Source organism: Corythoichthys intestinalis, chromosome 1 (genome assembly GCF_030265065.1).
Source record: "Corythoichthys intestinalis isolate RoL2023-P3 chromosome 1, ASM3026506v1, whole genome shotgun sequence".
Taxonomy (NCBI): domain Eukaryota; kingdom Metazoa; phylum Chordata; class Actinopteri; order Syngnathiformes; family Syngnathidae; genus Corythoichthys; species Corythoichthys intestinalis.
The window spans coordinates 24,064,074-24,087,785 of record NC_080395.1 but is presented as its reverse complement, the minus strand read 5'-3'; the positions used below and the strand labels follow the sequence as shown (position 1 = coordinate 24,087,785).

General features: G+C 41.2%; 1 protein-coding gene across 3 annotated transcripts; it reads left to right on the top strand.

The window, feature by feature from the left end:
- The first annotated feature begins 1,365 nt into the window (after positions 1-1,365).
- Positions 1,366-23,444, top strand: LOC130921385 (NLR family CARD domain-containing protein 3-like). Of its 3 annotated transcripts, XR_009064344.1 has the most exons (26): positions 1,366-1,445; positions 5,207-5,493; positions 6,840-8,661; positions 14,140-14,310; positions 14,489-14,662; positions 14,835-15,014; positions 15,176-15,349; positions 15,513-15,686; positions 16,156-16,329; positions 16,501-16,674; positions 16,844-17,017; positions 17,189-17,362; positions 17,530-17,703; positions 18,742-18,915; positions 19,079-19,258; positions 19,369-19,542; positions 19,711-19,890; positions 20,047-20,220; positions 20,392-20,565; positions 20,744-20,917; positions 21,090-21,263; positions 21,435-21,596; positions 21,773-21,946; positions 22,018-22,058; positions 22,122-22,271; positions 22,806-23,443. XR_009064344.1 is itself a non-coding variant. In XM_057845221.1 (25 exons), exons 2-25 carry the CDS (start codon positions 5,238-5,240, stop codon positions 22,148-22,150), a joined length of 5,631 nt encoding a protein of 1,876 aa, XP_057701204.1. In that variant the 5' UTR covers positions 1,366-1,445; positions 5,207-5,237; the 3' UTR covers positions 22,151-23,443. The 3 variants fall into 3 exon arrangements, 2 of the variants coding, with proteins under 2 accessions (XP_057701204.1, XP_057701214.1); XM_057845221.1 differs by having other exon boundaries at positions 22,122-23,443; XM_057845231.1 differs by lacking the exons at positions 19,079-19,258; positions 19,369-19,542 and having other exon boundaries at positions 22,122-23,444.
- Positions 23,445-23,712: the final 268 nt, after the last annotated feature.

The following is a 23,712-nucleotide window of genomic DNA, read 5'->3' as shown; positions in this document are numbered from 1 at the left end:
CCGACGAAAAGCTCGAAATACGACGACATGGCAGCACCGCAGACGAATGCACGACGGATTTTCTTGTGTGACAAATCGACACAGGTTTCAAAAAAAGGTTGGTACAGGTGGTGAAACAAGGAAAAAGTTGACGCTTACCTTCTAAATGAAAATGCAAATAATTGAAAAATATGAGCGTGGGCTGGGCATCCGTGAAATGGCTAAACAATAAATCTCCACAGTCCTCCTCTGACCATCGTTCGCCAGTCTTTATAAATTAAGCTGACAATTCTTATTGTGGTAACATCTCCATATAAATTGCCAGATTCGCCACGTTTTTATCATTTATTTCACAACTTATTCAAGACAAAACACCTACTGTGTGCTGCAATTGATGGTGTTCTCAAGAAAACATTAAAAGTGAAAGTGAAACTCTCAAGCTCACCGCTCTCTGTCTCTGGCACGTCAGCCCCGCGGTGCGTTCAGGTAGCACATAAAACGTCCGCCACATTATAACCCGATTCATTACATTAATACAGGAATTATTTTTATTATTTTTATTATATTATTCCGATTTTTATTTATAATTTATTTGTTTTGCTATGTGTAATTGCAATTTGTAATAGTACCAGCAGTATTTATTAGGGATTTAATGTAGGTTTTTGAGCTGTGGAACGAATTAATGGAATTATAATGTATTCCTATTGGAAAATCCTGCTCGACATACGACTATTTCGACTTACAAACAAGGTCCTGGAACGGATTAACTTCGTATGTAGAGGTACCACTGTATATAATATATATATATATATATATATATATATATATATATATATATATATATATATATATATATATATATATATATATATATATATATATATATATATATATATATATATATATATATATATATATATATATATATATATAAACACATTTTTTAAATTAAATTATACATAGGAAATAAAATTTTAAAAGTCATCTTATTTATACATCTCTTCCCAATAATAAATCTGAATACATTGAACACACACATTTAAAAAAAAAAAAAAAAATTGGGGGTGCTACTTCGCGGTTTTTCACTTATTGCGGCAGGTTCTGGTCCCCATTAACCGCGAAAAACGAGGGATCATTGTATTACCCGATTAAAGCTCTTCAAATTATAGTCAATTTACTGGGGTTTTTACTAATGCTTTGTAGTACCTCCTAGTTTATTTTTTCATTCAATGGATCCTTCAGTTAATTCATTCATTTTATTTACAATTATTTTAATGTTTTTTTTTTTTTTTTTTAAAATATTGCCCCGTCGCCCGCAGACGTACGCACTACGCACACAGACACACGCGCGTTGTGGGTGTTGTCAGAAGTTTAGTTTCCGGGCCATCGAGGACTGGTCCGTAGTAGAGCGCGCAATGTTAGTCACTCATCCGGCGAACAGATGACAAAAAGGACGATAAACTCGTGTAAGTACAACTTGTAATGTCAGTCAGCGAGTCGGTTACTCGATCGGTCCTTTTGAAAGTTTGTTCATCGGTCAATTACTGAGTTGGTTGCACATATATAATTTTGCGTAGTTTCAGTTTCGAGTGATCAGATGTTAGTCAATGTTTTGTTAATCGATCAACTGTACAGTCGCTACGGAAGTTTATTTAGTTAGAGTTTTTGGCTCATAAAGTAGGTGAACCTTTTGGTTGGTTGCTTAAACCTTTTCGGTTTAAGCAAGTTAAGAATCAGGAAATACGTAGTTGCCGCGCTGACATTTGTTATCAGTGTGTAACAGACACCTCTGTAAATGATGTTACTGAGTATTTCACCACACGATGGCGCCACTTAACTTTTATTTGGTAGTTTTCTTCTTCTGTTGGGACTGACTTTTTAGTCTGAGAGTTAGTGCTCCCAGTGATCGTTTGTTGAGCTGGTTTGTTTTATTTTTTGTGCAATAAACAGGAAAATGTGGAGTTCCGCTCCACTTTCCTTGTTTATGCACTCAACCCGCTCTGCTACACGTTACAAGTAGGGGTGAAAGTGGCTAGAATTTTCTTTTTTTTTGGCGGAACTCCTTGACATAAAGGTTGCCACAGAGCCAGATTTCTTTCTTTTTTTTTTTTTTTGATGGTGTCAAACCAGGGCCGGCCCAGGCCATTTGGGAGCCCTAAGCAAAATAATGCAAAGGAGCCCATATTTTTGGCCAGCATTTCGTCACAGTGTACTGTGAAACCCATACATGCAATCCAACCCATACGTCCATATTTTGTAAGGCAAGGCAAATTTATTTATATAGCACAATTCAACACAAGGCAATTCAAAGTGCTTTACATCACATGAAGATCATGTAAAAACCAAGACAAAAGATCGCATTTAATCACAGAATTAAAAAAAATAAAATAAAAATAAAACAAAAATAAAAATAAAACAAAAACTACTACTACTAATAATAACTGAACTCAGCAATGGAGATAAGCACAAGAGGAATAGAAAGCAGGTAGATTGAAATATATAGACAGTTATGGATATGCAGTGCTAAACAAAAGTGTTTTTAGCCCTGATTTAAAAGAGCTAACAGTTTGAGCATACTTCAGACGTTCGGGTAACTTGTTCCAGAGGTGAGGAGCATAATAACTAAATGCTGCCTCACCCTGCTTGGTTCTTGTTCTTGGAACATGCAGAAGACCGGTTCCAGACGACCTTAGGGGTCTAGATGTCTCATAGGAATCTAACAAGTCAAGCATGTATTTTGGTCCAAGGCCATTAAGTGTTTTGTAGACGAGCAGTAGTATTTTATAGTCTATCCTTTGATTCACTGGAAGCCAGTGTAGCGATTTCAAAACAGGTGTAATGTGGTCCAGCTTCCTTGTATTTGTGAGGACTCTGGCTGCAGCATTCTGTACTAGCTGCAGCTTCCTGACTGATTTTTTTATCAAGACCTGTAAATATACCGTTGCAATAGTCCAATCTGCTGGAAATGAATGCATGCATAAGTTTTTCCATGTCTTGTTGAGTCAGAAGCCCCTTAATTCTGGTTATATTTTTTTAGGTGGTAATAAGCGGATTTAGTGACGGACTTTAGATGGCTATCAAATTTTAGGTCTGAGTCAATAATTACGCCAAGGTTTCTGACTTGATTTGTAGCTGTAAGTGACATTGTGCTAAGTTGGCTGCTTATCTTTGACCTTTCCTTTTTTGGCCCAAAAATGATCACCTCTGTCTTCTCCACATTTAACTGGAGAAAATTCTGGCACATCCATTCATTGATTTGATGAATGCATTTGCTCAGGGAGACCAAGGGACTATAATCATGTGGGGACACAGAAATGTACAGTTGTGTGTCATCTGCATAGGCGTGATAGGAGATGTCATACTGTTCCATTATCTGAGCTAACGGAAGCATATAGATGTTAAATAAGAGTGGTCCAAGAATTGACCCTTGAGGGACTCCACACGTGAATTTGGTTCGTTCTGACTGATAGTTTCCGATTGACACAAAGAAATCCCTATCATGTAAATAGGATGTGAACCAATGAAGAATAGTGTCAGTAAGCCCTACCGACTGTTCCAATCTGCTGAGTAGTATGTTGTGATCAACCGTGTCAAATGCGGCGCTGAGATCCAATAGTAGCAGAACAGATGATTTGCCGAAAATTTGTCGAATATCATTTAGGACTTTGTATATTAATCAGATTTTGTTGCACTGCATACTTCAAACTTCTCACCCCAAATGATTGTCAGTACTTACAGTAGATAGCGCCAAACCTTTTTCTGAAAGAGGAAAGAAGGAAGAACTTTTTATTGTTTTAAGCTTGTAATTGTCATGTTTGTCTGTTCTCAGCTCTTTTTTCTTTATTCAGCTCCTGATTGAACCAGACTGGCAGGGTAACACAACACACCTGTGCTTGATTGGGAAAGCTCAATATTTAAGGAAACCTGTCACCATCTGCTAGTGTCGGACTATTGCTTGCTACCTGCCTTGCTTACCGCTGTGTTCTCATCGTCGTTCTTCGTGCTTCCCGACATTCTACGGTCGTGGTCTGGTTTGATCATTTTTACGTTTGTGCTCTTTTGGACTTTGTAGTTAGGATTTTGTACTCTGTTATATTCGCGCCTTTCTTGCGTGCTCTCTTAGTTGTAATTTGTTACACTCGCGTTTTTCCAGCGTGCCCTCTTAGTTGTAATTTGTTACACTCGCGTTTTCCAGGTTCCCTCTTAGTTGTAATTTGTTACATTCGCGTTTTCCAGCGTGCTCCCTTAGTTGTAATTTGTTACAATCGCGTTTTCCAGCGTGCTCCCTTTGTTGTACTTAATAAATACAAGCATTCACTCTACCTGATCTTTTGGTCTGTGTTTGGGATCCACATCAACGGCTTGCCGTTCATAACAGTAATCAAGTATCAAAACTCACAAAAGTAAAATAAAGCGAACTGTAGTAAACAAAATAGAATATAAATTAAACAATCGCCAGATTGGGGGCCCCCTAGTGGTCAGGGGCCCTATGCAGCTGCATAGTCTGCGTATAGGCTGGGCCGGCCCTGGGTCAAACCTTCTAAAACCAGCGAAATGCAAAGAAAACTACTATTGGAACAGTTATGCCTATAACACACAATAAAACAAAACAGGTTTTACACATGCATTCGGCTACTGCATGTAATTTTCTTTCAAAATTTTATTTTTTCAATGATGTGCACAAGGGTTAACAAAAACACCAACCGCCTAGAGGCAAACCCTCAGTTTTTACTAGTTTAGAACATGACTTAAGAACATAGGATGTACATTAAAGGTTAATTTTGACTTAATTTTTAATGTATGTTACTTAAATTTTCATAATTTATCAAAAATAAGTATAAATGACTCTTACATTGCGTACATTAAAATGGAATATGTTTTAATGGTAATGCAAACATCCACTTTTTAAATTGTAAGGAAATAAGTAACCTAACATAAATGAACCAAATCCAAATGTGCACAATAACATGGAAGATGTTCTCAACCTCCCCATCAGAGCAAATAAAATAAAGTAAAATAAAATTAAGTCTCAGCTCTCTTTCTCTCAAAGACCTGATTTATTTTCCATTGCATTGTCCTTTTATGAATTGCATCAATTCAAGAGGTTGTTTGTTACCCGTTACTACAACCTCTCTGGTTTGTCCTTTTTTTCCCTTTTTTTGTTGTTCCAGAAAAACGCGTATTTGAACCAATCAAATGATGAGTCAATTACCGTTGTCGTAAACAGATACCCGATCACGCGCTTATAAGCGAGAAGGATGGCTCTGGACACCAAGCTGAAGGACCTGCTGTGGAAAACGCTGCAAGATCTGGGGGAAGACGACTTCCAGGCCTTCAAGTTCCACACGCACCTGCCTCAAAGCGTACAAGAACATGCCAATCGGGAAAAAATTGTCGACCAGCTGGAGAAGACTCACGGCGAGAATGCTCCGGATGAGACCATCAAGATTCTGAAGAAGATCGGTAACAACAACTTGGCCAAGATGCTGGACAGTGGCATGCTGGAAATAAAAGGTTAGTCCAACCACATTGGACACCAAAGTAGCTTCCAATGGTAGATCGCAGGTTACTTAAAAAACTATTGAAGCCAACCATGAGATGAAGGAAACCTAAGGCTTTGTTCAGACTGCAGGCTGAAGTGACCCAATTTCGATTTTTCCGCATTTATCTGATTCGAGTAAGGCACTTTCTTGATGGTCTGAATGGAAATCATAATATGGTCACCCGAGATAGAATAATATTGAGCCAGCATGACAGCATGTGTAGATGTAATTTGTTTTTGTGCTTCTGCGCATCCGGGTCAGTTTGCTCAGCGTGTGCTTGACTGCGCATGTCTAATACTCGAATAGGCTTAATGGAAAATGGCAGTCTGAATGGGCTTGCAAATAGACCTGCTATGACAAAAAAAGTGTTATTGTGCATTAAGACCTGCGGTTTAAACCTAGCCTTAGTTGTCTGCACCGGTAAAAAGAAACTGGAGCCAGTCTACAAAATTAAATTCATTTTGTCGAACCTCCTTTCGGGAAACCCCCTCCAATTTCTTCCAGCTTATTTTTGTAGCCGAGTCTTAGTCTCCTGATTTTGAGAATCTGCCAATACCAAGTCTCAACACGATATCGAAAAAAGTTTGTTTGTTTTTATTTGATTTAGGCCTGAACAATATTGGAAAAAAATAACGTTGCGAAATATATTGCCAAGGCTGCACACTTTTTGCATTGGTTGCAAAATGCAAAAAATGTATTACCTTTAACGTCATTCTTTTAATCACTCTACATAACATTCATATAATTCATTCCTCTTGTGAACCGCTTATCCTCACGAGGGTCACGGGGGTGCTGGAGCCTATCAAAGCTAACTCCTGGCAGAAGGCGGGGTACACACTGAACACGTTGCAAGCCAGTTGCAGGGCACATACAGACACACAACCATTCAAGCACACACTCACACCTATGGACATTTGGAAGGGAAGAACATGCAAACTTCACACAGGAAGGCCCAAGCCGGGTTTGAACCCACAACTCTAGAACTGTGAGGTGCCGACGTCATAGTGTGAGTTATTTTTAATTCAAGAATAACGTAGAAAAATGCTTGTGCGCCGTGCCGACTTTATAATGTGAATTGTTTTTAAACAAAAATAACGTAGAAAAATGCTAAACGTTTTAGAAAAAAACGTCTTTATTAAATGCTTCATTCAAATTCGCTCACGCTGCCAAGAACAGCCTCTCGTCAATGAAGATTGGCCAAATGATAATTAACACATTTGTGTCTTTGATCGTAGAGCTACTAGCTAGCTGTCTGCCCTGGGTGGTCACAAAGATGTTGCTTTTTCTCCATAACGGGTCAACGGTGCTTTCTTTCAGGTACCGTCTTCTCTATCGATGATGATGAACTGATTGCCAGATTGAAGGCAGACCTGCAAGACAACCTGCAGAGTCTATACAGTTTTGTTCCCGAGGGTAATGCTGAGCGCTGCGAGCAGCAGCCTCTAGCTGACGTCTACACGGAGCTTTACGTCACCTACGGGGCCGACGTCAGCCCTGACGAACGACACGAGGTCCTTCAGATGGAGACACGCGCTGCGGCCAAGAAGTCTATCCAGCCCTGCGACATTTTCAAAAGCGCTGATGGGAAGCCGCGGCCAATTCGCACGCTGCTCACCGTTGGCTTTGCGGGTATCGGAAAAACTTTTCTGGTGCGAAAGTTTGCGCTGGAATGGGCCAGAGGGAATACCAACCGGGACCTCCACTTCATATTTCCACTTACCTTCCGCGAGTTGAACATGGACAAAGAGAAGAGCTTTACGTTGGCCCAGTTGATCCGACGCTACGTCAGTGAGAGCAGGCACATGAGCGAGGAGACGCTGAACAAAATCTTTGCCAGCCTACAGTCATCTGGGAAGCAGGATTATGAAAGCAGCAGGATCAAGATCTTGTTTGTCCTGGATGGACTGGATGAATGCAGCTTCAAAATGCAGTTGGAGAACGTGACCAAAGTGGATATTGACGTGAAGGAGGCCTACCCACTGGAGGTGCTCCTGGCACACCTTGTCAAGAGAAACCTGCTTCCCTGCGCCCGGGTTTGGATCACCACGCGGCCCGCGACGGTCCGCAATATCCCCTCTGACCTCATCGACAGTAGAACAGAAGTGAGAGGATTCAGCGATTCCCAGAGGCTGGCGTACTTCAGGAAAAGGTTCCCAAATGAAGAGCGCGTCATTAAGCACATTGAGAAATCTCGCACCATCTTCATCATGTGCCACTTGCCCATTTTCTGCTGGCTCACTGCCACAGTGCTTCAGGATCATTTGGACAATGGGAAGGAGGGAGAGCTTCCCAAAACGCTGACTGACATGTACACATACTTTGTGTTGTACCACTTCCTAAAGTCCAAGGAGAAACTTAATATGGAGATTATCCATTACGTGAAAGCGCTAGCAAAGCTGGCATTTCACCACACGATGAAAAAGAGTCAGATCTTCTATGAGAAGGATCTGGTGGACAGTGGCTTTGATTACTGCCAAGCCCACTGTGGTTTGTTCACTGAGGTGTTTAAGGAGGTCCATCCGCTAAGGAGAAACCTTCAAGGCAAGATGTTTCAGTTCGTCCATCTCACCATCCAGGAGTATCTGGCCGCACTGTACGTGATGATGTGCTTCTTCCAAGACAACAAGAATATATTGGACGATTCAGGATGGAAAGAGTATTTCATTCCTTTTATGCCGAAGACAATCACTGAGGTCCACCAGTCAGCTCTCCACAAAGCCTCTCAGAGTGAAGGAAACCTTGACCTGTTCCTTCGCTTCCTCTTTGGCATTTCATTGCAGTGCAACCAGGAACTAGTGGGAGAACTGCTGAAGGCTCCTAAGGACTTTGGGCAAAGCAAGTCAGACACAGTTGAGTTGCTCAAAAAAACGATCAAACGGAACACCCCAGAGAAGAACATTAACTTGTTCTACTGCCTAAACGAACTTAAAGATGACTCCTTGCTGAAGCAGATCCAGCAGGAACTACGCTCAGGACGTCTGTCCTGGCGTGACATGCCAAATGACATGTGGTCTGCCCTGGCCTTCTTCTTACTGACTGACGACGAAACGATGAATTCCTTTGACCTAAAGAAGTACTCCGCATCTGCGGCGGGGCTGGAGATGCTGCTGTCGGTGGTCAAGGCTTCTCAAAAATCATTGTATGTCCTCTAAAGTACTATGGCCGTGAAATGCGAAATATACAGTAACTGGAATTCAAAAAATAAAATGGCAATTAAAAAAACAACCGCTTTCCAAAAGCACAATGGCAATTAAGAAAAAAAACTACAAATACAAAAAAACAAACAAACCCAAAAAGAAGTGCAAAAAAACAATGACAACCAAACGGAAATAAGAAACCAGAAAGGTAGGCACTGGTGACAAAGTTGGCTTGGAAAGTTGTGATTCAACGCTTCGCTTAGACTAGAGACCCTCTTTATACCCGCGTCTATTGGTACTTTTGAATATATATATATAAATATATATATGTATATTAGGGCTGTCAATTATCGCGTTAACGCGCGGTAATTAATTTTTTAAATTAATCACGTTAAAATATTTGACGCAATTAACGCACATGTCCCGCTCAGACAGTATTCTGCCTTTTGGTAAGTTTAACAGCGAGGCTTTTTGTGCTGTCTAACAGCGAACTCTTGTGGTCGCTTTGCGACATGGTTTATTATTGTCTTGCCAGTTCAATATGGCTTGGCTGCACGACGTCTCTGGCTGACGCCTACGTTGTAATGTTGTGCTTATATGATCCTTGGACAAGATTTGTCCGTAAGTATGGTTGTTGTAAATAATGTACATATTATGTTAGTAAGCAAAATGTTATATTTTTTTGTATGAGACGCTTTTTGTTTACGTTTAGTGAACCTGTATAGCGTGCTAAGCTAACGTTGTTGCTAATGCAACGCTTGTGTACTTTTTTTTTGTAGTTTTACGAAGGTCTAAAGAGGACAATGGTTTGAGGCCATTTTATTAATAAATCAGATGAAAAAGGAAGAAGTCTGATTATTATGGCGTCGTTCACTAGCTGTCTAGCTTTGGAAAAAGTAGACGCTTCGGAGTGAGGACAGCATAGACAGATTTAAATGACAGTAGAGTGAAATGTCCACTACAGGCCTTATGTACCGTATGTTGAATGTATATATCCATCTTGTGTCTTATCTTTCCATTCCAACAATTTATTTTACAGAATATGTATATAATTTACAGAAAAATATGGCATATTTTACAGATGGTTTGAATTGCGATTAATTGCGATTAATTACGATTAATTAATTTTTAAGCTGTAATTAACTCGATTAAAAATTTTAATCGTTTGACAGCCCTAATATATATATATATATATATATATATATATATATATATATATATATATACACACACACACACACACATATGTATATATTTATCACAACATTTTCGTGCTATTAATCGTGACTAACTTTTTTAATTGTTGCTCCCCTTCCCTGAATTTTAATATATTTTAGGCTCGAACTAAGTCCTTTACATCCCTAAAGATGGTAAGAAATTGTTTCTGAATGGTAGCAAAAAAAGCTGGGTCAGTGAAACATGTTGCCCCGAAATTAGGCTTGCCACCTGTCCCTTGAAATACGGAATCGTTCCGTCATTGGGAATTAAAAGTTGCGTTCCTTATTGAACGAATACGGAACGCAGTTTATCCCGCATTTCACCATTATCTCATGGGGCAACCCCGCGCGACCCACGGCTCCGACGGCGGGGAGGAGCAGGCGGCGTTGCGCACAGCCCATGTGCATGCACGTCTGTCACACACAAACACACACACGCTCATAAGTGAACACTGAGCCAACAATAATGAACAAAATAAAGGGCAGGAAATATTTAAGACAGCAAAATAGTTATCTCCCTGCCTGCCTGCTGTCTGTCCTGCACTACGCTCCACTTCCGGGTTCGTTGCCTAGCTACCTCGCTCGCTCTGCTCAGTGCACCACCCTGCGCGTTTTCAAAACAAAGCTGTCTTCAACAGCAGACTGTCAGGACACCCCACCTCGTCCTCAAAAGAAGAAACGTCTCCCCAAAAAATATAGACTGGATTGGGAAGAGGGTGACGATTATAAAGCGAACTGCAAGCATGCAGGAAAGGTTTTTCAATGTCCCACGGAGGTGTGACAGATCCAGATGTGAAACAGCATGCTGCAGGGGACCTCCACAAACGGAATATAAGATCCCAGACTAGCCAGGCACCTTTGTAACAATTCTTTGTACCTGAAACATCCCCTGAGCTTGATTTGGTATGTTATTATGCTCTTGTATATGGATGACAGATAGGCTATACAGTATTTATATTTACATACATCTTGCATAGGTAGGAGCATACAGTAGCTAGGCTTTTTCAGTTGCTACAATGGTTTATTATTTTCAGGAATGTTGATTTTTTTTTTTGAAACATGCATTTATTATCAATCGATATGGAATGAATTTATGTACCCATAAAAAATAATATAATAATAACATAATAATACATTTTATTTATAGAGCGCTTTTACCTATGCTCAGAGATGCTTTCCAGTTGAAACAAAGAAAAGGCTCACACAACGTGCACAGTACAAAACAATATAGAAAAGAATTTAAAATTAAAAGCCAGTTTATAAAAGTGAGTTTTTAACAATCTTTTGAATGTAGGAAGATCAGAACAGGTGTGGATGGGTTTAAGGAGTGATGTCAAAAGTAAAGGGGCAGCAATGGAGAAGGCTTTGTCTGTTGTAAAGAACATCTTGTTTTGTTATGCTATTAACTAATGCTCCTAATTTGGAATCATTCCTAATAGATTAACAGCAAATAAACACTGTGAATATATGTGATTATCTATTGATTAATAGTGACACCAAAATTAAAGCAATAATTTGACATCATCCCACTCCTACCCTCTAAATTACTGCAGCTGAGGTGACACAGGTATACCACACAGTAAAACATGGCCAGAGCTACAACAGTGGTTACTGTGGACACAAGCTCAATCAGAAGATTCTATGTGATTCCAAAATGCTGAAGAAAATGACTTTGGGGAGAACAAAGCATGAGGCACTGTTGAAACAAGTCCTGGGTCCAAAGGCAGGTGGTGATGTGCTCAAGATTTAAACGTCACCCATCCCATTCTCCATACAGACCGATGCCTCCAATAAATGGAGCAGAAAGATGTTTACTCTTGTTGTCCAGTACTTGAGTCAAGCGTCTGGGGTCACCAACAAAATGCTGGACTTCATAGAGAATATAAACGAGTCAGTTGCTGGAATTGTAGCTCTCCATGAACATTCCCTTGAGAAATTTGGCTTGTCAATGGATCACGTGACCGCATTAAGTGCTGACAACACAAATGTTAGTTATGGTATTCAGAACTCCTTTTTCACTAACCTGCAGAAAAAAACAAACAATCTGCCGCAAGGAAGCTGCCATTTGGGTGGGGGGATGTCCTTTATTCCTATTTCTGAAAGGTGACGACCCTACCCGAAATTCTTCCTGGAACGGTGGCAAATCCAGAATCATGAAGAATGTCAAATGTGCAGAAAGTCAATTAAATCACCTTTCGAAAAAGCTAGCTTTGTGGCTCCAACGCCACAAGCCTTTGCGGGCAGGTATATAAAAAAGGGTTTAAAAGGTATAAAAGGGTTTACATTAGAGATGATGCCGATCGATCGGGTCCGATCACGTCATTTTCAAAGTATCGGAATCGTCAAAAAATATCGGCCATGCCATTTTTTAATATACAGTATATATATTTTTTAATTAAATCCTTTTCTAATTGTATTTAACGTTACTAACATAATATGTTACACTCATCCAGACTCTTTAGTTTAGGCTTAAGGTAGGGTTATCAAATTTATCCCGATAATGGCGGTAATTAATTTTTTAAAAAATTTATCACGTTAAAATATTTGCGCTGCACGACCCACTCATGCATTATCGCGCTCAATCTGTAATGGCGCCGTTTTACCTATATAGAGAGATAAAAGGCAGCGTATAACGAGTAGAGTGAACTTTGGCAGCCTTTGGAGCCTTTTTTTAATTGGTTAAAGCCTTACAATTCCTCTCCCTATGATTAGAAATATCATGGGAAGCAATGTGGGTAAGCAAGGTAGCAGCTGATCTTTTTCTTAACACCTTATGTTATTTCCCAACGCAGAGAAGATATATCAACTGGTAGCACTACGCACAGTCATGGTTCCACTTCCCATCATGCATTTGGCCATGGCTACAGTATCATTTACTGAAAGCTCAACAAATACACTAGATGGAAATATTTAGTCACAATATACAAAGTCACAAGTCTTTCTATCCGTGGATCCCTCTCACAGAAAGAATATTAATAATGTAAATGCCATCTTGAGGATTTATTGTCAAAATAAACAAATACAGTACTTATGTATTGTATGTTGGATGTATATATTCGTCCGAGTTTTATTCATTTTTTTTCTTAATGCATTGCCAAACTGTATATGATCGGGAAAAAATTATCAGTAATGATTGGAATTGAATCGGGAGCAAAAAAAAGCAATCGGATCGGGAAATATCGGGATCGGCAGATACTCAAACTAAAACGATCGGGATCGGATCGGGAGCAAAAAAACATGATCGGAACAACCCTAGTTTACAATATTCAGCGGAGGGTTATATTGAAAATATAAAAATTGTAGCAAGATACTGAGATGTCTGTTCAAAAAATGTTACATAAAAAAATAAAAACATAATAAGTCCAGCCGCATATAAGGACGTTATGTTTACTAAGGGCGTATTCACACCTGCCCTGTTTGGTTCGCACCGTACCGAAAAAGTGTGGTGCGCAGCTTTTAGGGTGGTGTGAATACAAACCATCGAACTCTGGTTCGGACCAAACTGCCGGTCCGAGACCTCACCATTTTTAAAGCACAAACGAATGGTAGCTGGGGGTCCATTCTGCAGAGATTGGCCTTTCCAGATATAAACTCATTGGCTGCCATTGAAGGCACTAGATGTCCAATCAAATTGTAATGAGGTCAAAGAGCACAGGAGTCAGAAAAAGGTGGTCAAGATAAGAATGAATGGTGATATCGAAGCAAGACGCGATTGGGCGCTTTTTGATGACGTACAGCGCTACCCCCGGCTCGGGACTGCGATGCCTGAGAAGCAGACATGAGACGTGTGCATCTCGTTGATGCCAGCATGAAATGCGACCAAAATGTGCAAACAGATATGAAACTTCTGGGTGCGATGATGTCCACTCTTCACGAGAAGAATAGACAAAATGAGGAGGGATGGTGGCCGAAAGTCAATACAGCGACAACCATAAAATGCAGAGGAAGCCAATACTAGCTATAGCCACGGCTCTTAAACGGAAATGGCGGCAAATTTTCAATGATGCAAAGATGCCTTTACTATAAGCAAAGCAGCTGATTGTGTCTTCCCCCTCAACCAATCAGCGATGTGTACTTTGTCACCAGTACCTACCTTTTACGTTTTCTTCATTTCGTTTAGCTGTCTGATTTGTCATTGGGATTTGTTATTTTCACTTGTTTTTTTAATTGTCGTTGTTGGTTGTACTTAAAGGCACCACATTAAAGTCAGCAGGTGTTATGTTTTGTTCGCTCTCACGACATCCCCCTTCTTATGTGCTCCAGGCTAAATGAATGTCACCTGGACAAAAGCAGCTGTCACCTGCTTGCCTGCCTTCTCAGATCTCCATCCAACCTGAGGCATCTGGACCTGAGCCTCAACGACCTGTCGGATGAGGGGGTAGAAATCCTCTCAAAAGGACTGGCCAGCCCAAACTGCATCTTAAAAGTCCTCAGGTAAAGAGCTGCTCCAGTTAAAAATCTGTGGTTCAGGTCAACCAATCTAAAAATAATCAGAGCTGATATTAAACAAAGAAAAAGCAGGCAAAAGCTGCTTTCAGTAGAATCTTTAAAGCTCTAACCATGTTCCCTTCCTGACTTCAAGCAATTATTTGTCATATGTCATTTGTTGCAGGTTGCAATGGTGCCAAATCACGAAGCGAGGATGTGTTTCATTGGCCGAGGCTCTAAAGATAAACCCTTCCCATCTTCAAGAGCTGGCCCTGAGTGGCAATGACCTGTTTGACGAGGGGGTTGAGATTCTCTCGAAAGGACTGGCCAGCCCAGACTGCATCCTAAAAGTCCTTGAGTAAGGAGCTCCTTGAGTTAGAAATTTTCTATGGTTCTGGCCGACCAATCAAAAGAATTATTGATGTTATTAAACAAGAGAAAAGCAGACAAAAAGTTAATTTCAGTGGAATCTTCAAAGTTTTATTCAGGTTCCTATCATGACTTTAGGCAATTATCATCATTTGTTGCAGGCTGGGACATTGCGGGATGACAAAGCGCGGCTGCATTTCATTGGCTGAGGCTCTTACGTTAAAACTCTCCCATCTTCAAGAGTTGCACCTGAGCGGCAATGACCTGTCGGATGTGGACGAGGGGATCGAGATCCTCTCGAGAGGATTGGCGAGGCCAGACTGTATGTTAAAAGTCCTCAGGTAAGGAGCTCCAAGTTAGAAATCTTCTTTTGTTCTGGTCAATCAATCATAAGAATCACTGCTGTTATTAGCCCAGGAAAAGACAGACAAAATGTTTCTCTCAGTAGAGGTTTTAATCATGCTCCTATCCTGATTTCAAGCAATCATCTCATTTGTTGCAGGTTGCAGTCGTGCAGAATAACGAAGCGAGGATGCTTTTCATTGGCCAAGGCTCTTAAGTTAAACCCTTCCTATCTCCAAGAGCTGGCCCTGGGTGGCAATGGCCTGTGGCACGAGGGGGTCGAGATGCTCTCAGAAGGAATAGCATGCCCAGACAGCATCTTAAGAGTCCTTGAGTAAGGAGCTCCTCCAGTTAGATATCCTCTGGTCAACCAATCAAAATACTCACTTCTTTTATTAGCCAAGGAAAAAACATGCAAAAAGTTACTTTCAGGAGAGCCTTCAAAGCTTTATCCGGGTTCCTCTCCTGACTTCAGGCAATTATCTAATTTGTTGCAGGCTGAGACATTGTGGGATCACGACGCAAGGATGCATTTCTTTGGCTGAGGCTCTCAAGTTGAAACTCTCCCATCTTCAAGAGCTGGACTTGAGCGACAATGACCTGTCAGAGAAGGGGGTCGAAATCCTCTTGAAAGGACTGGGTTGCTCAGACTGCATCTTAGAAGTCCTCAGGTAAGGAGCTCCTCCGATTAGACATCTGCTGAAGGCTGGGACTAATTATTTCTTAATATAATTTAAAAGAAGGTCCAACAAAACGAGCACGCCAGAAAACGTGAGAATAATACAAACAAAAAACAGTAGGAATCGAGTCGGTGACAGAAACGAGGAGATGGCAAAACCGTCCAGACAAAGTTAAAAACTAAGGAATCGCAATGCTTGTCAAGAATTTAAAAGACACAAAAAAAAACAATGAAGATACAAATGGAAGAGAGCTCGAGAGTGATATACGACATACACAGCGATAAGCAAAGATATAGCCCGACAACAGCTGATTATGACAGGCATCCTTAAATACTGAGTTCTCCAAATGCACAACAGATGCGTTGCACGGTCCCACCGATCCAGCTCACCCAGATGCTCAAATGAAAGACAAAAATCTGAGAACACAACACTGACATGACAGTAATCTTATCTGTTGCAGGCTGTCAGGCTGCAAGATCACAAAGCGAGGATGTGTTTCATTGGCCGAAGCTCTCAAATTAAAACTCCCCCATCTTCAAGAGCTGGACCTGAGCGAAAACAACCTGACGGACGAGGGGGTCCAGATTCTGTCAAAAGGACTGGCCAGCTCACACTGCATTTTAAAATTCCTCAGGTATGGAGCTCCCCTAGTTGGAAATTTTCTGTGGTTCTGGTCTGCGAATCAAAAGAATCGTTGCTGTTATCAGCCCGGGAAAAGGCAGACAAAAACTTGCTTACAGTAGAACCCTTGTAGCTTTGGGCAGGTTCCTGGCCTGACTTCAGACATTTATCTCATTTGTTTCAGGCTAACGGGCTGCAAAATCACAAAGCGAGGATGTCCTTCTTTAGCCGAGGCTCTCAAGTTAAAACTCTGCCGTCTTCAAGAGCTGAACCTGAGCTACAACGATCTGTCGGACGAGGGGGTCGAGATCCTCTCGAAAATAATTGCCAATCCTGTTTGCATCTTAAAAGTCCTCAGGTAACGAGCTTCTCCAGTTGGAAATCTTCTGTGGTTCCGGTCGACCAATCAAAAGAATTACTGCTCTTTTTAGCTTAGGAAAAAGCAGACAAAAGTTATTTTCAGTAGAACCCTTTAATCTGGTTCCCTATTGACGTCTGGCAATAATCTTGTATATGTAATTTTGCAGAATGTCAAACTGTGGGATCACGGAGAAAGGATTCATTTCATTGACTGAAGCTCTAAATTTGAAACTCTCCCATCTTCAAGAGCTGGACCTCAGCGGCAATGGCCAATTGGAGAAGGGGGTCGAGATCCTTTTGAAAGGACTGGCTCGTCCAGACTGCATCTTAAAAGTTCTCAGGTAAGAAGCTCCTCCAGTTGGAAATCTTCTGTGGTTCCGGTCTACCAACCAAAAGAATTACTGCTGCTATTAGTCCCAGGAAGAGCCAGACAAAAAGTTACTTTCAGTAGAACCTTTGCAGCTTAAACAAGTATCCTATCCTGACATCAGACATTTTTTTATTCGTTGCAGGCTGTCACAGTGCAAAATCACAGATGAAGTATGCGTTTCATTGGCCAAGGCTCTCAAGTTAAAACCCTCCCATCTTGAAAAGCTGCACCTGAACTTCAGCAATCTGTCGGATGAGGGGCTTGACATTTTCTCTGAAGGATTGGCCAGCACAAACTGCCTCCTAAAAGTCCTTGAGTAAGGAGCTCCTTCAGTTCAAAATCTATGGTTCCAGTCGACCAGTCAAAAGAATCCCTGCTGTTGTTAAACAAGGGAAAAGCAGTCTAAAGTTTCTTTCAGTAGAACTTTCATAGCTTTAACCATGTTTCCTTCCTGACTTTTGTCAATTATCTCATTTGTTGCAGGTTGCAATGCTGCGGGATCACGAAGCGAGGATGCGTTTCACTAGCCAAAGCTCTCAAGTTAAACCTCTCCCATCTTCAAGTGCTGGACCTGAGCGACAATGATCTGTTTGACGACGGGGTCAAGAGCCTCTTCCAAGGACTGGCCAGCCCAGACTGCATCTTAAAAGTCCTCAGGTAAGGATTTCCTACAATTAAGAATCTTCTGTGGTTCTGGTCTACCAATCAAAAGAATCACTGCTGAAATTCAAGACGGCCACTATGGAATGGTTTGACTTTTTTGAGCTTTGCACCACCGCACTGATATTTCATTCAAAACCCTGCCTAACTGCATATTTGCAACAATTTCCAAGTCTTACAGCATTACACCATGCATATTGATGAATACTTTTTGAGATCCTGATACACGATAGCACCAAAAGAGGATCATAATTCAGTAAAGGTGAGCGAGCCAGTAACTTCTTTTAGCATGCTAGAGGAAGAGCAGCAGCAAGTCCATCATCAAGGGGTTGTCGTCGACGCCTATTTTTGTCAAATTATTCAAGATTAACGGCAAACATAATGTTCGCTTAGGGCCAGTTAATGGTGGCGCGGATGGTACGGAGAACCTGGGTCCCGGGAGGAACATTTTGGCACTTTTGCCTGAGTTGCGTGAGGAAGGGTGGACAGTGCTCCATTCCCGATTGCCTGAGGCAGTGCCTGGACGCTGGGGCGGCCCTTGTGTAGGATTTTCACTTTTCTGTAGGACTATCACACATCTGAGTGGGTTCACGCATCACCGTTGCAATTAGACACACTCAGATAAAGAAATTGTCGGCGCCAGGATTAGCGATCAGGTAGCATAGCTTACATGTGATTCACTTAATACTGGGTGCCCAACCTCACAATGCCGAGTTGTGTACGCTCCACCCCACCTAATCACGTCTCTTTTTGACTTATCTCTTTATCCTCGGTTATCGGGCCCCCATATGATGTCCACAGGTAAACATAATTCGCTAACAATAGCACCACTATGTCAATAGGCAGCATAGGCGAGTAACAATATATTTCTTGCTGTTGTTTGTTCTTCTCCCTTCCTTCCTTTCTGTCCTCCCATAACCCCTTCCTGGTCGGTGTTCTCTCCTCGTGAAAAAAAAAAAAAAAAGAAAGAAAAGCAACCCTCTAATATTTGACCAGGTTCCTGTCCTGACTTCATCTTCATCTCATTTGTTGAAGGCTGTCAGACTGCAAGATTACAAAGCGAGTTTGCTATTCATTGGCCATGGCTTTTGAGATAAACCCTTCCCATCTCCAAGAGCTGGATCTGAGCTACAACTGTCTGTCCGATTATGGGGTCAACAAGCTCTCGAAAGGACTGGCCAGGCCTGACTGCATATTAAAAGTCCTCAGGTAAGGAGCACCTCCAGTTAGAAATCATCTGTGGTTCTAGTTGACCAATCAAAGCTGTTATTAGCAAAGAAAGAGGCAGACAAAATGTTCACTCACAGTAGAAACTTCATAGCTTCAACCAAGTTCCCGTCCTGACTTCAACAAATCATCTCATTTGTTGCAGGCTGAGACATTGTGGCATCACAAAGCGAGGATGCGTTTCATTGGCTGAAGCGATTAAAATAAACCCGTCCCATCTTCAAGAGCTGGATCTGAGCAAAAACGACCTGTTGGACGCAGATGTAGGGATCGAGATCCTCTCGAAAGGACTAGCCAGCCCAGACTGCATCTTAAAAGTCCTGAAGTAAGGGTCTCCTCCTGTTAGAAATCATATGTGGTCCCGATCAACGAATCAAAAGAATTGCTGCTGTTATTAGCTAAGGAACAGGTAGACAAATATCTCCCTCATTGCAGGCTATCATGGGGCAAGATAACAGAGAAAGGATGTGTTTCATTGGCCGAGGCTCTCAAGTTAAAACCCTCCTATCTTCAAATGCTTGACCTGAGCTACAACAATCTGTCGGATAAGGGGGTCGAAATCCTCTCAAAAGGACTGGCAAGGCCAGTCTGCATCCTAAAAGCCCTTGAGTAAGGAGCCTCTTTAGTTAGAAATCTTTGGTTCTGGTCGACCGATAAAAAGAATCACTGCTATAATTAAACAAGGAAAAAACAGACAAAAGCTAATTTTAAGTAGAACCTTCAGAACTCTAACCATGTTCCCGTCCTGACTTCAGGTAATTATCTCATTTGTTTCAGTCTGTCAGGGTGCAAAATCACGAAGCGAGGATTCATTTCATTGGCCAAGGCGCTTAGGTTACAACTGTCCCATCTTCAAGAGTTGGACCTTAACCTCAACAATCTGTCGGATGCGGATGAGGAAGTCGAGATCCTCTCGAAAGGACTGGCCAGTCCTGACTGCATCTTAAAAGTCCTCGGGTAAGGAGCTCTTCCAGTTGGAAATCTTCTGTGATTGTGGTCGACCAATCAAAAGAATCACTTCTGTTATTAGCCCAGGAAAAATCAGACAAAAAACCTTCATAGCTTTTACCTGGTTCCTGTCCTGAGTTTAGGCAATTATCTTATTTGCTGCAGGCTCTCACGGTGCATGATTATGGAGAAAGGATGCGTTTCATTGGCCCAGGCTCTAAAGATAAACCTTTCCCATCTTCAAAAGCTGGACCTGAGCTACAACGATCTTTCAGACGAGGGGGTCAAGATCCTCTCGCAAGGATTGGGCAACCCAGACTGCATCTTAAAAGTCCTCAAGTAAGGAGCTTTTCCACGTAGAAATCTTCTGTGGTTCCGGTTGACCAATCAAAAGGGTTACTCCTGTGATTAGCCAAGGAAGGGGCAGAGAGAATGTTACTCTCAGTAGAACCTCCACAGCTTTAACCAGGTTCCTGTCCTGACTTGAGGTAATTATCTCATTTGTTGCAGGCTGTCACAGTGCAAAATCACAAAGCAAGGATGTGTTTCATTGGCTGAAGCTCTCAAGTTAAACCCCTCCCATCTTCAAAAGCTGGACGTGGGCAACAACAATCTGTTAGACGATGGGGTCGAGATCCTCTTGAACGGACTAACCAGCTCAAACTGCATCTTAAAAGTCCTCAAGTAAGAAAACCCTCTGGTTAGAAATCTTCTGTGGTTCCGGTCGACCAATCAAAACAACCACTGCTGTTATCAGCCAAGGAAGAGGCAGACAAAATGTTAACTCTCAAAACAAAAATGTTAACTTTCAGTTGAACCTTCATTGGTTTCTGACTTCAGGCAATGATCTTATTTGTTGTAGTCTATCACATTGCATGATCATGGAGAAAGGCTGCGTTTCATTGGCCGAGGCTCTAAAGGTAAACCCCTCCCATCTTCAAAAGCTGGACCTGAGCTACAACGATCTGTCGGACGAGGGGGTCGAGATCCTCTCGAAAGGACTGGCCAGCTCACACTGCATCTTAAAAGTCCTCAAGTAAGGAGCTCCTCCAGTTAGAAATCTTCTGTGGTTCCAGTCGACCAATCAAATGAGTCGTTGCTGTTATTAGCCAAGAAAGAGGCAGAAAAAATGTTGACTCACAGTAGAACTTCCAATGCTTTAACCAGGTTCCTGTCCTGACTTCAGGCAATAATGTAATCTTTTGCAGGTTGTCACAGTGCAAAATCACGGAAAAAGGATATGTTGCATTGGCTGAGGCTCTCAAGTTAAACCCTTCCTATCTTCAAAAGCTGGACGTGACCGATAACGATCTGTCGGACAATGGAGTCAAAACTCTCTTGAAGGGACTTGCCAGCCCACACTGCATCTTACAAGTGCTTGAGTAAGGAGCTCCTTCAGTTAGAAATCTTTTGTGGTACCGGTCGACCAAGAAAAACAATCTCTATTGCTATTAGCCAAGGAACAGCCAAACACGACGTTACTCTCAGTAGAACCTTGATAGATTTAACCAGATTCCTGTCTTGACTACAGACAATTATCTCCTTTCTTGCAGGTTGTCGTGGTGCAAAATAACAGAGAAAGGATTTGTTTCATTGGCCGAGGCTTTCAATTTTCATCCATTCATTTTTCAAATACTGCAAAATCTGACGGACAAGGAGGTCAGGACCACCTTTGACACACTACCAAGCCAATACAGCGTCGGTATTGTCCTCACGTAAGGCGTTCCACCAGTTAGAAATCTTTTGTGGTTCCAGTCAGCCAATCACCATTCAAGAATCACTGCTGTTGTTAGCCAAGGAAAAGGCAGACACTACGTGACTCTCTGTGGAACCTTCATAGTTTTACCCAGGTTCCAGTCCTGACTTCAAACAATTATCTCCTTTATTGCAGGCTGTCATGGGGCAGGATCACAGAGAAAGGATGTGTTTTACTGGCCCAGGATGTCAAGTCAAACCCTTCCCATCTTCAAAAGTTGGTCCTGTTTTCCAATGACTCTGGAAAAGCAGGGAAAAGGGTCTTAAAGGACGCCCAAAGGGATCCCAGCCATAAAGTCTTCTCTACCTGGTAGGATCCAAGCAGTGTTTCTTGTCAGTGTGTTTATTCACGTTTAATACAGGCTCTTTGTCTTTCTTTAGCTATACGCCTGAAGGACATTTGACTCCTGGCATGAAGCTAGGTGAGTCGTTGAAATTTTTCATTTTTGTAAGACTTGTGCTTGAGTCCATTTTGTGTCATTCAGATGTTGTTGTGACCCACGTCGGACCATGAGAACACACGTACCCGGAACTGTCCGACAACCTCAAGACAGTGTCAGCAGTACGGGCAAAGCTCACTGAATCTACGGAGATTTACCCTCCGGCGTCAGGTTCATTGCAGCGACGTCTGGAAGGTAGAGTTCAAGGGGAAGGTCTACGTCGCTGCGACACAAACTGCTGACCATAGTTCTTCCAGTAGCCTGGCTGCTTATGGCTTGATAAAAAAGTGCTTCTTTCCTTCGTGGTAGAATAGTGCTGACATTCATGATTCAGCAGGGGCTAGCCATCTAGCTGCAACGAGGTTCAGCCAGAGACTGTTGATGTACAGTAGTTTATCATCCCTGGGCACAAGAATGGAACGGGCAGTCTGGGCTGTTTACTCAGATGTTATAACCCTAATCATGTGGCTATTTTCCTTCTTCTGGTGTGAACTGAAACGAGCATGTCAATAGTAGATGTCCGATCCATTTGAAGTGAAGTGAGACGGCGGTTCATTCGCTGCCAACCTTCCCACTCTAAATGGATCGGACGTCTATCCCTGTCAATGGCAGTCAATGACTTAATCTGGCGTTATCATGGTGAAAAATGCAAATTGTTCTTTGAAAGAGACAATGTCTGGAAGGGAGCCTATGTTGATCCTGAAGTTGAATTTTCCTTTCTGCATTTAGGGTGCGTTTACAACTTGTACAAGCTGCACAAGCCACACAAACCTATGCAATCCATGAAGGCTTCTGAACTGAATGGTGTTAACAACTTGGATTGGAACGAATGTTTTTCGCCGCTCCCTGTCCATATGGATTAGATGTCTTGCGACGTCAATGGCGGCGAATGAGGAAAATCATTAAACATGATTAAAACATGATTAATAATGTTTTAACATGATCATTTTCACCTTTCCAGGAAAATAAGAGCATCTAATGTTGTTTTGTACAAGAACAGTTAAACCCTAAACCTGTTATCTCTTTGCATTAAGTTATCCGATGATTTATACAAAATATATTCCTTTATTCATAGAAATAAAAACATTTGTATAATTTGTTTTATCTTTTTAATTTAGTTATTCAACACAACGTAACACAATATGATTTTTACTGACTTTTCATGAGGATATGCTGCTCTCATTGCATGAAGTTATTCGATGATTTGAACAAAATGTTGAGTAAAATATTCCTTTACTTATATAAATAAAGAAAATTATAAAACTTACAAACATATATATTGCAATATAGTTACATAAAGACACTAAGCTATTGCAGTTTTGATACATATGAAAAACAAACGATTGAAAAAAAAAAATTGAACCTGAATGTTTGTTTTATTCTTGAATCTTTCAAAGCGAAAAAAACATCTTATTTTTTCCAGTTAAAAAGTTGATATTTTCAGGTTCAAAGATTTTTTTACACTTTCAGATATTATTTTTTCAGTTTCAATTTTTTTTTTTTTTTTTTGGGGACTTTCAGATCAATTTTTTTCAGTTTCAAATTTTTTTCCACATTCAAATCTTTTTTTCACTTTCGAACCTAGCAAATACAATTAAATGTAATAATAGCGTTTTGACTGGAATGACTTTTTGAT

Excerpts from the sequence above, each read along its gene's own strand:
- LOC130921385 (XM_057845221.1), top strand. The coding sequence starts at position 5,238 with ATGGCTCTGGACACCAAGCTGAAGGACCTGCTGTGGAAAACGCTGCAA. Across the intron at positions 16,330-16,500 it reads TGCATTTTAAAATTCCTCAG|GCTAACGGGCTGCAAAATCA; the intron begins GTATGGAGCTCC and ends CATTTGTTTCAG. Across the intron at positions 19,891-20,046 it reads TGCATCTTAAAAGTCCTCGG|GCTCTCACGGTGCATGATTA; the intron begins GTAAGGAGCTCT and ends TATTTGCTGCAG.